The sequence below is a fragment of the Drosophila rhopaloa genome, unplaced genomic scaffold (assembly GCF_018152115.1).
Source record: "Drosophila rhopaloa isolate 14029-0021.01 unplaced genomic scaffold, ASM1815211v1 contig_3, whole genome shotgun sequence".
In the NCBI taxonomy this organism is placed as follows: Eukaryota; Metazoa; Arthropoda; class Insecta; order Diptera; family Drosophilidae; genus Drosophila; species Drosophila rhopaloa.
The window spans coordinates 14,483,152-14,497,415 of NW_025335123.1; the positions used below are offsets into that span (position 1 = coordinate 14,483,152).

The 14,264-nt window shown below is 40.8% G+C and overlaps 1 protein-coding gene across 1 annotated transcript; it reads right to left on the reverse strand.

Annotated features, from left to right (window-relative positions):
• Positions 1 to 13,039: 13,039 nt before the first annotated feature.
• LOC108040494 (plasminogen activator inhibitor 1 RNA-binding protein) lies at positions 13,040 to 14,053 on the reverse strand. The gene has a single exon (XM_017117980.1). The coding sequence runs from the start codon at positions 14,016 to 14,018 to the stop codon at positions 13,113 to 13,115; it is 906 nt and encodes a 301-aa protein (XP_016973469.1). The 5' UTR covers positions 14,019 to 14,053; the 3' UTR covers positions 13,040 to 13,112.
• Between the last annotated feature and the right edge of the window lie 211 nt (positions 14,054 to 14,264).

Sequence of the window (14,264 nt, forward strand, 5' to 3'; positions counted from 1 at the left end):
GCTGCACCGCTGCACTTCGTTGCAAATAACTTTTATTGCACTTGAGCTTAATTGCTGTACAAATTGCTGCTAATCGCGCGTGTGTTGCATGTTGCGTGTTGTGAGGTAGAGGTTGAGGTAAGGGTTCGTTTCACGTTTCCCGCTTCCCGTTTCCGTTTCCGTTGCGCCAGGTGATGTGCGGCGTTGCCACCTGGTTGCACGTAACGCGGGACTGTACTAAAGCCATTCCTGTGATTAATTGCTGCATTTTGAATTCATCGAGCTGATGCGAATGCACTTTAAATTGTAATTTGTTTGGAATTACAATAGCTTCAATGAAGCGTCTGTTTGCATGGGAAATTAATTACGACCAGGGGATTAAGTTCATTATTACAAAATTAACCTGAATATTATTAAGTAATCGGTTATATCAAATATCCGTGAATGTATATGTTCAATTCAACTCAACTACCCGAAAGCAGTCATACAAATTAAATAGGCAGTTACTACTTTTTCATATAATACTTATATTTTTTGATACAACGCAATAGTAAGCTAAGTAACATAAGCTGCCGTGATTCTTATACAAGCATTCCACTTGGCAAATAAAATGTGGTATAATAATTAATAATTATTTTAAATGATTGATCGTTTTTCGCACCAACTATTGAACGATACACATTGGAATTGTGTGAACAATTCCCTAAGAGCTCGTGGTTGATTATATTAATTAACTTTAACTGAGATGATTGGTCGCTCCTTGGACATTTTTGAGTCGTAGGTGAATTTTAATCAGTTTTAGTAAGCTGCCTTACCAACTACTTAAATTCAAACATTGTATTCATAATATTTTCGCATTATTTAATAAAAGAAATGAAAGAAAAGTATATTTTTTCCATCAATTACAGCGATGTCACCTATCTTAAATTCCACACCACCAACTTAACCCGGCCATAATCGCGAAGGGCCGCAAAAAAAAGCGAGAAGAAAAAAGGGGACGAGAATCATATAAATAAATCTCATCATAAGCGTGCATATGCAAATGAATAAAATCTAAACCGAAAAGTGTAAGCCGGCGGCAGCAGCGCCACTGACCCGTAACATGTGTCGCCCGTCCCAGCGGACACGCCCACATCCATCCCATCTGGGCGGGATGTGGGCGGTGGGATGGATGGGTGGGTGGGTTTACTGGTCGGTCGTCCTGGTGTAACATAAGCCGCAAAAAGATTTTCGACAACGGGCGCCAGCAAAATGTGAAAACCAAAGAATTATTGCCTTGTCGCCTGTCGCCTGTCCCTGACCTGACCCTCTACCGCTCCACATCCCGCCCCCCCGGACACCACCACCCCTCCACCTCCACCTCCACATCTCCACATGGCCAGTTGGGTTGGCATAATCTTTGTGCCAACGCCAGCCGCCGACGTCGGCGCCAACGTATCAGTATCCCCAGGCTGCCGGTTTACAATTTTGCAGCCGACACCAAGTGCTGACAACTTGGCTATTTTCAAGCCAGCAGAAATATATTAATTTTAATCTAATATTTAAAATATTTGTATGTTTATTCTAAGGCTTTATTTAAATTATCTATAAATTACCAGCTCTAAGCATTTTCTTAATATTTCTTAATTTCCCTACAACATTTTATCAAACCGCAATAAAAAATATTTCTAAAAGGAAAAATTAACGAAATTTCTTTAATTTATTGGGTAAGTATTATAGTAAGATGTTTAGGCAGTTTGTTTAAAAATACGTCGTTTGAAAATAATGGAGTTTTTGCAAGCTGACTTCTAAGAGTGCGGAGTTTTAAATATTGTTTTTTCCTAACCTTAATTAAATTTTTTTTTGCAAAAAATACTCTTTAATATTACGCTCTCATTAAAGAATTTATTTATGTGCTTTTAAAAAAAAAGGTTGCGAATACGTGTTTAAACATTAAAAAACAACGCTTTCAAACAATATTTAAAATATGTTAGTGATCTAAATTCGTTTTTTAAATCTGTATATTCATTAAATAGTATATTTAACCTAGCTTTTTCCGGGCTATTTATGGCCTTTTTCTTCCGCTTTCTCCGCTTCTTTCGCATTGTTGTTTGAGTTTGATTATGTTATTCTTCGTTGCATGTGTGTGGGTGTGCTTTTGAGTGTGTGGCAGCGTGTATGTGTGAGGTGTTTGGTTAAGCACATAATTAATACGAAATTTGATTGCCTCTGCCGCGTTGGGACCGGAAGTAGACGAAGAAGAGGCTGCAGCACCGGATGCGGGTGAACTCTGTCTCTCCTACACTCTGTATCTGTATTTGTGTGTGTGTGAGTAAGTGTAAGTGTGTGTGTGTGTGGGCGGGAGGGACGACAATAGGGGTGTATGAGTGAAAGTCAAATTAAAGTAAACTCGACTTGGCAACCACCCACCAGCCACCCACCGCTGCGGTTTGCCGCTTAAACGCTTGTGGTTTAATTAATCGACTCATAGCTGCAAGTTCCCTTCTCGCTCGCTCGCACCGCCCTCTGCCCCGCCCCTTTTTGGTGAGTGACTTCCTGTCTCTGCGGTTTCACCCCCCTCCCCCTACCATCCTCTTTGTGTTTGACTGTTGACGCTTTTTAATAACTTGGCCAAGGCCTCTTCTCTTCGCTTCTCTTCTGAAACCGAACAGATAAAAAACTTTAACTTTTGCCAGCGCTCGCTGGCTGCTTATGGACGAAAATAAATCAAGCACCAAACTACTTTGGCCCGGAATGATTAATTAACTGCATTTTGTGCTCGACCACGTCCGATGGCCCCGACCATTGGCCGCCACACTACCAACCACCCCCCCACCCTTGACCAAAACTACAGAGGAGCTTCGCTACCATGGAACTACCGCTAGCTGAATCCTTGATTGCATAAGAAGCGGGGCTTGGGAAACATTTATTTCATTTACTTAAGAAAATACAACTTAATTTACCTTTTAAATATTTTTTAATAATTTGAAAACTCGACCAACACTTTTGTGCTCAAAAAAATATTAAAAATAATTTAGTACATAAAAAAGAGCTTTCCATTACCTCCTTTAAAATAATAATAAGGATTAAAAATGATCTTCAGTTGCAGATTTATATGTAAGTGCGTCGATATCGACGGGAAACCCCGGCACAACAGGATTCATTTAATGAACTTTATTTCTTCCTGAAAATATAAATATAGTTTATCCGATTTGAATTAATTTGTAAATTATAAGTATATATTATAAGTAAAAGAGTTTGGGGTTGATTTGACTTCTATATTTTTTTTAATGTCACTAAAAGTGGAAGCTTAGGTTTATGAACTTTCCATGAGCCATTTATTTATACTTATCCATCATATTTGGGTGCTCCTAAGTAATAGATAAAATGGTAAGGGATATGTTTTTATAAGGTAGTAACAATAGTATCTTAATTTATCGGCACAATTAATGTGATATTTCTAAGCCAGTGCATTGTCCTTCCATGTCAGTGTCTAAAGGGCTTTCGACTCACCCTAGGGAGGTTCCACTGTACCCCTAGCACTACATATAGCTGCCAATGGTCTGCGGGCGCCACTTGAACGTCTGCGTTAAGATATTATTAATGTGCTTGTTAGCATTGGCTGCTGTAACTGCTCCGCTGTCCGAGTGGCATGAATTATGTTCTCTTTTTGCGCCCCTCCAGTTGCCATCACAATTAACCGTAAGTGATGAGGCGTAGTCGTCCTCGGAATCGGAATCGGAATCGGAGTGGTAGTGGGAGTGCCAGACAGGACCCCCTGGCCAAAGGATAATGCCATTTGCCGTAATAATCGTGCATTGTTCAAGTGCTCCGACTGCCAGCTGACTTTGAAATGCTACAGGACTTAGGCGAATCATCAGTTAATTGAAGGCACAGCCGTCGATGTTCAATCTGTAAGTCGACCCCCCTTCCCCCCCCCTCCCCTTCGGCAATTATTGAAGTGTAATCTTAAAGTGGATCAAATGCATTCATTCATCTGCACTGCAATACAAATTCATCGCTTTCAGGGCTTTTGCAAACTTTTTGATTGCTTTAAAATCGACTTCATTTTCTTGCCAAAACAAATATATACATCAAATCAAAACAATGCATACGAAATGTAATGTTTTTTCTGATATGTTGTTACCTTGTTTACAATTTAGAACTTTGGGTAAACAATAAGAATTACCACGAATTGAACTAAATGTAAATTCATGAAGAAAATATGATAGTTATGTGCATATGTTAAGCCTAAATGAAAGGTGTTTAGTTTGTTTTGTTTCCTTTTTCAAATTCAAAATGGTTTTATTTGCAAATTCTATTGCTTAAATATTCCAATCAAAATTAGTTAATGTTGCTTCAAGCCTAAATAAAATTAAGATGCTGCAAATAACCATAATGAGAATCAAAAAATGATTTATGCATTTTCCTTGGCTTATCGTTGGCCAATTTCTCTCATATTCTCGCCCAAAATTTCGATAGATTAATCAGTCCGACAATTGAATTTTTTGGCCAGGATAAAATGCCCGATAGTTGTCCATTGTTCGGAGAAATCCAATTAGTGCTGGCGATATCCGAGTGTGTGTATTCCGCCCAGGACCTCCGACCCCGCGGTATAATAAGCAGCTTATGATGCTCCGAAACTCCGGATTCCTCAGTCCGTAGTTCGTAGTTCGTAGTTCGGACTCTGGAAGTGCGGGTGGAAAACTTGTTAACGCCAAAATCGAAGCTGGAAAAGCTGGAGAAACCGAAAGAGAGCAGCGAGCATAATACAGATTGAATTGAGACGTTGGGCGATGGAGATTTCCCCCAGGTATCCAGAAGCAGACGGCTAGCAAGTGGATACTGAAGATGGAGGGTAGAGGGTAGAGGATGGCAGATGGAAGATGGGTGATGGGAGCTCGAGGCAGCGAACCCGATGCTCAGCCATTGTGTAAGCCAAAAATGGCAGCTCTCGATATGATAATGATACAATTTCGATGAAGCTTAACAGGGATTAGGCAACGAGAGGAGCGAACAGGAGATACAGATACCATGTTGCACGGTACGGGCGATGAACGATGATGGCAACTAATTGGTCATGGGTTCGTTCATCTGGCTCCCATTTCCCATTTCGCATTTGCCACTCCTCCTATACAGAGTGTCCTGTTTCCGAACGCAACCAAGTGGCAATCAACCATAATGCCAGTTTGTTGCCAGTCCGGGCAACGAGATGCAAGTGACAATTTATTAATAAACAGCAGAAACAAGAACCGGCACGACGGGCAGGGAGCGACTGTCAATTACCAATCGGGGCTATAAATTGCATGTCAGTTGTGCTGGGAGCCCGGCTCCCTTACCAATTGCTTACGGAATATGGACTACGGACTACGGACTACGGACTACGGACTACGGATTACGGAATCGAAGGAGTGCGCTGCGTTTAATGGGCTCGATAAATTCCACAGTCTGTCAGGGGGCCAAGGGGATGTGGATGTGGATTTGGAGATGCAGAGGGGTTGCCCCCAGACCTTTCCCAAATCCCGACCTATCAATTGACATCCAGAAGGGGGGGAGTGTTGAGACTAACGATCCATTGATCTGGCATCAATCTCTGGACTTCACATTTTATTTTTATTTATTTGGGATGTTATTTAAGCAGCTCGGTTTAAAGTAAACATAATAGGAATATAACATAATACAATTAAAGTTGATATTGCACTTCACACAATATATAATATATAAATAGAGAGCAGTTCCGCTTAGGAAATCAAATAGTTTTAAGTTTACAAAATCCGATCAATAGAATAAGAGCCCCAAGGCAATTTGTGGAAGTAGCCATTCAATTTGCGGAAACTGACCGACGTTGAGCCCAGTGTGACCAGGCCACTCAATGTGGCAGCCAGCGTGGCCAGCGCCGGGGACAAACACAATCAAAGCCCAAGCGCCAAATGCGAAATCAAATTAAGCAAAGTGTGCAAACATTGATAAGGCAGCCGGGCAGATTGAGGACTTGGATCCCGTGGCCTCCAACTGTAGCCGCATTTTCGATCCGAAAGTGCAGCCGGAAAACTCTCAGGACGAAGGAAAGTCAGGACTACAGGAGCAGGAGGAGGGGGATGGGGGGATGGGGGGATGGAGCCACAACCGCAACCGACAAAGGGAAAGTGGCGAGGCGAACGGGTTCTTTGGGTTGTCAACTGTAAAGTAGGGTAGATTACATTGCTTTGAATGATGCCACCAGCCAAGGAGCGAAGATTCCGGAAAATGCCAACCGGAATGAGAGGAAAATGCGAAAAGACTCGACCCATTCAATGACCATTAAGGAGAAATATTGGAAATTATATGATATGATTATATCTTAATTAAGACTCAATATAACGTCTCTTTTTAAATGGATATCCATCTGATTTTATAGAAATTCTAAAAGCTGAAATTTGCAAGATGCATTTAATAAGATATACCCCAAAACAAAATGCAGAACGGTGCAGGTCGTGGCGCCAGCCCAAGGAAAAATCAACAGAAAAAGGAAACAGTCGAATAGGAAGGGTGAAAGGAAATGGAAAGGGGAACAGAAAGGGCAAAAGAATGGCAAGACATCGTCTTTCCGCATAGACAAAACCAGAGGACAACGCACAACTTGCTGCAACAAAAAAAGAATGGAGAATAGGTTGGCTTCTCACAATCGAATTCCCAAATACACTTGCCCGTTTAGTTGAAACTAATATCAAAAGCGATTTGCCGTGGACTAGGTTCTCATGACTATTAAATATTATTTACATTTTTAATAAATAATTATCCCAAACTTTTTGTCATATATTACTTATTATTTATTTACTTTTTAGTCTATACAAACACAATACCAAATAAAATAGTGTTTTTAAAACATGTAAGGCTATATCTTAAACAAACATTTTTTATAATGTCAAACTTCTTCTTTTATTTTTTTTTTTTAATTTTTATTAGATTTAAGTCCTTGCAAAGGAGTTTTTATTCCACGAAAGTCTTTTTTCTTTTAAAGGAATTTAATGTTCTTTTAATTTGCCATTTAGTGTATCCAGATTTTGAGCTTGCCAATGTAATTTACAAGGAAACCTTTTTCAATGACTTTTAAATATAATTCCGACTATTTTGTAATTTAAAAGAAAATCTTTTTTAACGACTTTTATTTATAATTCCGACTACATTGTCTTGTCAAATATTCAGCAACATCGCTGGCGAATTTTAAGCGTATTGAGTGATCGACTAGGGCAAAGGGCAGGATACGTTTCGGTGACATTCTCCGGAGTCTGCTCCGGACCCGGACCACTAGTCCGGACTTGCACTGGCCCAGTAACTCGAGTAATTGGTAGTTCGTACTCCCCCCCACCCTACGACCCCTCCTTACCACCCCCTTTCCACCATTTTCCCCCCTTTTTCCACACCCCTGACAGCCCTTCGTCATTGCCATTGCTCATCTTCAGCGCTGTGTGGCCCGCAAATGTGTCTTTGTCAGTGCGTCAGTGGAGCGTGCCGCGTTGCAGTGCCAGGAGGAGGTCACCAGCATGGGCAGGAGGTCATCACCCCCAGTCACCACATCTGTGTGGGTGGCACGCAAATGCTTTGGCATATCAAAAGTGAAACTTTGACATATAATTTCTCGCATGGATTTTCACTTTGACGGCATAAACGACGACAATGGCACATGCCTTTTGTTGAATCCGGCAAATGTAAGAGGAGACAGCGGATGAGGGGGGGTTACGGATACGGATCCGGGGACTCGGATTCGGATTCGGATTGGGAGTAGGAGTAGGAGTCGGATCCGGCCTAAACTTACCCGGGGTGAACGAACATGTCGTAAGATTCTGCTGGCAACGCCTTCGCAGCGATACCATCATCGGCATCATCAATTCAAACGGCTGGAGCTGCAGCTGCCTTCGCACAGTCATTTGAATTGATGGGCATCCAGCCAGGTGGCAATCTGAGCAGTGGGAAAATGCAATGGATGTGGATAAGTGTGCCAGCGATGGCCTATTCGGGGATTAGCACTGCAAACGCTTTCTTGAGCCCGTTTAAACGTGTAAGTTTTAACAAAAATGCTATAAAACTCTTTTTTTCCGCTGCTAAAGATTTTTTTGTATTCTTGCGAGAGTATTTTAATTTTGGTCCAAATTTATATATTGTATATATTCTGGATCAGCATCACTAGGCCACAATGATTCTGACATTCCAACATTCCCAGGGTTTTATAAAAAAAACCGAAAACTCCAGTTTATTTTTCCCGGATCTTGGCATAAATATTTTTCCTAAGAAGTTTTGTTTTAGCTTCAAATATATTTTCCCTAACCTTTTTTTGATGGCAAAGACTTTGTACAAACTTTTCTTCGTCTTGTCCATTTTATCTTCCTTAGAAAACTCGCCTTAATGAACTAAAGCTGGTTTTCCTCAAATCAGTCTTTACTCTTCTCCAATTCGATAAAACCCCTGAAAAAGAAACTAGGAATTTTGCAATCATTTTTATCCATTTAAAATTCAATTTAAGAATTCAAGTAAAGACACCTATATGTCCGTAAAATTTCTATAAAGTGCTGAAAAATGTTCCTTCTGAATTATGGTTTATTTTATTGGGCTCAAAAATTGTAGTCGACTTGGAGGTGAAGAATATTATACATATATTTCCATATTTTCATTGTGGCAAGCTTTTGTGTTGTAAAACAATATAAAGGCATTGCTGTTTGGTGTTTATTTATGGTATTTATTTAATTTATTTTGTCATTCCCTTGAACTTTAAAATATAGTACGCCAGACTGGGCTGCAGGCTGAAATGACAAAAATACACATCTCTTGTCAAGTGTGCTTCCATCTGCCAGAGTTGCGCAATAACCAATTCCCTTTTTCTCCATTACATTCCCCGTCTGCCCCCACCACTCCCCAATTTGCCCCTGCCCCATGCATGAGTTCTTTGGTTTTTGTATGGAAATTTAGAAATTATGTTTTCTTGTCTTTTAATTAATAATCTCAAGGGTGCTTTGGCCTGTCCTGGCCATGGCTTATGGCTGAGTAAGATGGAGTTTTGTTGGATTTGTGAGGGGTTTGCCCCGAGCAACGGGGCGTATGAGTAACATGCGAAAGCAATATATGTTGCTGTGGCGGAAAGGAGTCTACCCAGCAGGCAGCTGGTGTAGCTCAAATTGTGGATGGTGTTGATGTTCCCACTCATTCTCCACCCTACAATTTCCCGCTTTCCCACCCGGAGTAACTTTTATGGCTTGCTGTATGTGTGTGTGTGGTTTGACAATGTGATTTACATTTAATTAAAATCGTATTTACTCGTTAGATAAACAAACACAGAACTCGGGCACCCCGTCCGCCGCCCTGTCGCATCATTAGGCACTCGGAGCTCTCGAATCGGGAAATGGCACTTGGGAGGTGGGAAATGGGAAATGGCAAATGGTAAATTGTAAATGGAAAATGGCAGACGGGAAATTCGGCTGAGAGCCATGGCTCAGGTGTTGGCCCGCCACTTGGATGTCAGCTTTGTGTTGACGTTGACAGGGCGACATGTCAAAAATAACTCGGTGCCATCGATTGCCGAAGGCGGCCCAAAAATAGACCACAGTATCTTATGGCCAAAGAAAAAATAACAGGCCAAATAAGACAAGGAGGATGGAAAATCTTGGAAAATAACAAATGTCACAATTTTTATTGAGTCAAAGTAAAGGCCATAAATAAAAAAAAACTTCCAAAAGGGGAAGGATAAAATTAGAGAATATAGAATAATCTCTGAATTTGGCTAAGACTTAGTGTCAAAGCTTAACAATACTTTTATAAATTAAATTCACGGGTAATTCATTTTTTTTTATATTTTTATTATAATTATCTGCATTTTATCGTAGATATTTCGTGTGTTATTTTAGACCAAATCAACTTGTCAATCGATGCTGACATCGACATTAATTGCAGGAAGTCGTCGGTAAATTAGTGCCTACCATTGTGCAGCTCTAGCCTTTAAAAGAAACCTCCAATCATGTTGCATTCAACAGCACGAGCTGCCCCCCCTCTTCCTCTCACCACTTCGTTGTCCATTCCTTTTCCACCTCTTGTTTTGACTTGATGACCAAGTTAAACAAACACACGCCACACAAACATGACCCGGCTCCGGCAATCGGAGTGGAATGGGAATGGGATTCGGACAGGGATCGGAATGGGTAGTGCACCCAGAAAAAAAATTACACTACAATGGATACAAATTACCTACAATTTTAGGAAAAATCTATCCAAAAAGGGTTATATTTGTGGCCTTAAGCTTAGGTACATAATGGCCCTAAAAGTGAAAAATATATTTTTTAAAATGCTTCAATTGCAATAAATGTAGATGCCTAACAACATGTTTATTTTTAATTCTTACAAGTAAGTTCTGATAAATTAAATATGTTATATTCTTCTTCGAATAAAAAACCTAAAATAATTTTTAGGTTTACCTTTAAATAAAATTTAAGTCCATTTAAAATCTTTTAGATCATTCATATTTTTCTGGGTGTAGGATTGGGTGGTGGAGTCGAACCTGGTTTGTTGCAGCCTTGTCCAATTTGCATGGACATTGTGAGCCAAGGGATCCTCCTCCGGAACCCCCATCCCCGCCCCTGTCCTCCGACCGCACCGCAAATGAACAAGGGGCGGGGTGGGGGGAGGGTCGAAAGGGGGCCGGAAGGGGGCTGACTGGGCGTGGGTAGCACATTTCCTGCATTTATCAATGGTAATTTCGTGTGTCGACTGTGTAATAATTTCAGTTGACGGAAACAGGACTATTCAAGTATGACCCAATGCCCACAAAAATTATGCAATCATTACTGTCCTATTCTACATGCAAGCCATTGTGTACGTTTTCATGTCGAACTTTAAACGAAGGTTTCAATGCTGCTGATTAGTTTGTGGTTTACGTTTGCACATGTTTTGTTGATCAAAAATATTTTCGAAAATTTAGTAAGCCTTCATTTGTAAATAAGCAAAGCATACAAACATACAGTTCTTGTAACTTTAAAAAATATTTTAAGCTATTAAAATACACAGAATTCGTTTGCGATAGTCATAAATAAAATAAACTTAGTTTTTAAATATTTCGTTATTCAAATCTGACGAAAAAATCATAAGAAGTTTATGTGTTAAATATGAAAGATGTCGATAATCAATAAATTATTTGAACTACAAAATATATCAATATTTAAACCAGGTTTGCTGGAATTTTGAAACAAACATGCTTTTTTATTTTACAAAGACATGATTATTTTTTTTATTATTTAAAAACGCCTTGCTTAAGTGAATCAGCAAAGAGCATTTTGAGATACTTATCCGAACTTAACCTCTTTTTTGCCTAATCGATTTTGCTCCTTTTGTCTCCGATTTTTCCAGGGGGAAAAGTGGGCGTGAGAAAAGGGGGCTGCTTGTAAAACAATGACAAGGACAAATTCGTGCTATAGGCAAACAGAATCGGAGGCAGTGTTGTTGGCACGGCCTCTTTTTGCGGAGGGTGTCGAAGAAGTGTCAATACAAATATAAATCAATGTTCGGCCCAGGCTCGAAGGCCGGCAAAAAGGTAACATGCCCAAGCATTTGTTGCTTTTCCCTTGTTTTTTGCCGGCAATCAATTTTAACAAGCACCCAGTCTCCCTTTCATCCACGAAATGTATTCATCATGTTAACAAAAACTTCAGATCTGCTTGGCTTACTTCGACCTCTGGGGCATCTTCCTATTTTCCTAATTGGTTGCCAGTTATGGAAACGCGAAGGTGTAAGGACGAATCAGGCTCAATTCGAATTCTGTTCTCCACTTGGCCGAAACAAAATAAGGAACATGGACAGATTTTTATAATAAACCCCAACACAGCTCCGTGGAAAACGAAAAACAAGAAAAACTAACCAAAAAAAAAAAAAGGGAACTTAAAAACTTTCTAGAATTTCATTTAATTTGCAGTTCCGCCGGGACTTCTTCCCTCTCTATCGCTCGCTGGTGCTGTCTCTTTTCCGCCATTTGACAGTCAACGTGTGCTTTAATTAGTGCGAGCAGGAGGGATAGAGGGCGAGAGAGAGAGAGAGAAGGGGACAGAGTATAGGCCGCGCAAAAAAAGTTCGCAGACCTATTTTTTTTTATTTTCCATTTTCCATTTCCCATTTTTGCACTCGAGCTCTACAGTTTCTTATGCTCCCCAGTTGCTGCTTTTGTTTTTGTTTCGCTAGAATTTGTTCAATTTAATGTTACATGGCAGAGAAAACACAAAAAGCTGAAAACTAGGAGCTGAAAAAGGAGGTGGGCGTGGGAAACAAGAGGAAACACAACATGGAAAACTGAAAAGTTTGCGGTGACGTCGGAAAATTCCGTTCAAGGCTTTGCGGACAACCTTTAACCGACTTTAAGTTCTACCCAAGCATCTGGAAATACCAAAAAATAGTGCAGACAAAATGTTAAGGCGATTAAAAGGACATAGGCCAATGCGAAATCAAATCAAAGGACTTGATTGGAGCTAATCAAGAACTATTAAGGAATCACTAAAATCCAGGTGTCTTACTATTAAATTTGAATTCAATTACACTGGTAAATGTATTTCAGTAATGCATTATTTATGAGACTAAGCTAAATAGTTATTTTACTCGGCCGAAGGACTTCAGTTTCCAGTGCCAATTTCTTTCCATTAATTTTAGTATTGTATACTAGTTTTAATTTGACACAAAAAAAAAAAAAAATTATTTTACTGCATTACAGTTTGTAGTGTTAAAAGGACTCATTAAAGAAAAAAAATATTCTAAAAATTGTAATTTATTCTAAAATTGTAATTTGTTTTTGCTTATATCATTCACTTTTTTTTGTGTTTTTATTGATTTGAAAAAGTAGCCCATAAATATAAATAGATATATAAACACAATTTCCATACTTTTTCAAGTCAGTTCTTGTATACTTCTAATTAGATTTGTTTTAATAGTTATTGTTATTATTTTCAATCACAGGACATCAAATCAGTTTAACTTCATGTTTTTTTATTATATCACTAAGTGCTAAAATTGATTTTGAAGATCCAGTAAAACGCATAATTAGCAATTAAAATAATGCCCAAGAACAATCAAGTCAGTGATATGAAAGTCATGCGACATACGAAAGGTGCTCGTACCGCAGTGAAAAGGGGCAACTTGCAAAATGTGTTGGCTTAGGAAAGGTTCGGGAACTGCTTCTCGTCGTCGACCTTTGGACAGAACTCCGGATCCTGGCTGATCTTGAGGATGGGTCGCTGTTTGGAGGAGCGGGTGCGGCGCTCATCATAGAAATTGAACTGAATGTCGACCAGGCGCATGTGGCGTCCAGAGCGTCGTCCTGCGACATCTGCTCCTCCCGGTCCCTCTGCTGCTCCATCTGCACTCTGCGACTGCTTCTCCAGCCCCTTCTCCTCCAGTGGCTTCTTCTTCTGGCCACTGGCCCGCATGGCACGCCACTCGTCCAGTGTGATCTGCTTGGGCTCCTCCACCGAGTCCTCCTTGTCCACCGACTTGGACTGGGTGGACACGGCGCTGGTGGACTTGGTCCTGTTGGTGGGGCGCCACTCGGCCCTGTTGCGCATCTCGATGTCCTGCTTGGGGGATCCCCAATTGTGGGCCCCGCCCCCATTGCGCTTGACCACCGCCTTCACTCCGGTGCGATCCGATCCGGACTGGCGATCAAAGATTCGGGCACCACGATCGTTGCGTCCGCCACTGCGCATGGTTCCAGATCGTCCGGATGCAGGTCCACGTCCAGGTCGTTGTCCTGGTTCAGGGACTGGCTCCGGCTCCTCCAGGACCCCCCCCTCCACCATGACCTCCCTGCCATCCCTGGCATCCTTACCATCCTTGGGCTTTCGCGATGCAACCAACGAGAAGCCGGTGTTCTCCAACTTTGGCTGGAACAAACGGGTGGCCTTCGGCGGCTTCGGTGGCATCTTCTTCATGGCAATCAGCGATGATGGCTTCCGGGCCGACTTCATGTTCTTGCGATCCTGGGCCAGGCTCAGCGATGACATGTCCATCACATCGTCGTCGATGGAGAGCAGCTGGTAGCGGTTGCCGCGAATGGAATTCATTTTCGAACAAAATCAAAAGTATTCAATTTTGTGCACTAGTCGGTATTCTCCAGGTGAATGAGCAAACTCAAAGCAAACTCAATGGCAGATTGACAATTAAAAGAAGCAGCCAGCACAGCCAACTTTAATGACTTGCTTTTTTAGCAGGATTGCCGGTAATACCAAAATTAGGTCACCCTTTTTTATCCATACTACTTTTATTCGCAGAAAGAGTGATTTATATAATTTATTCGTAAAATCATTCCT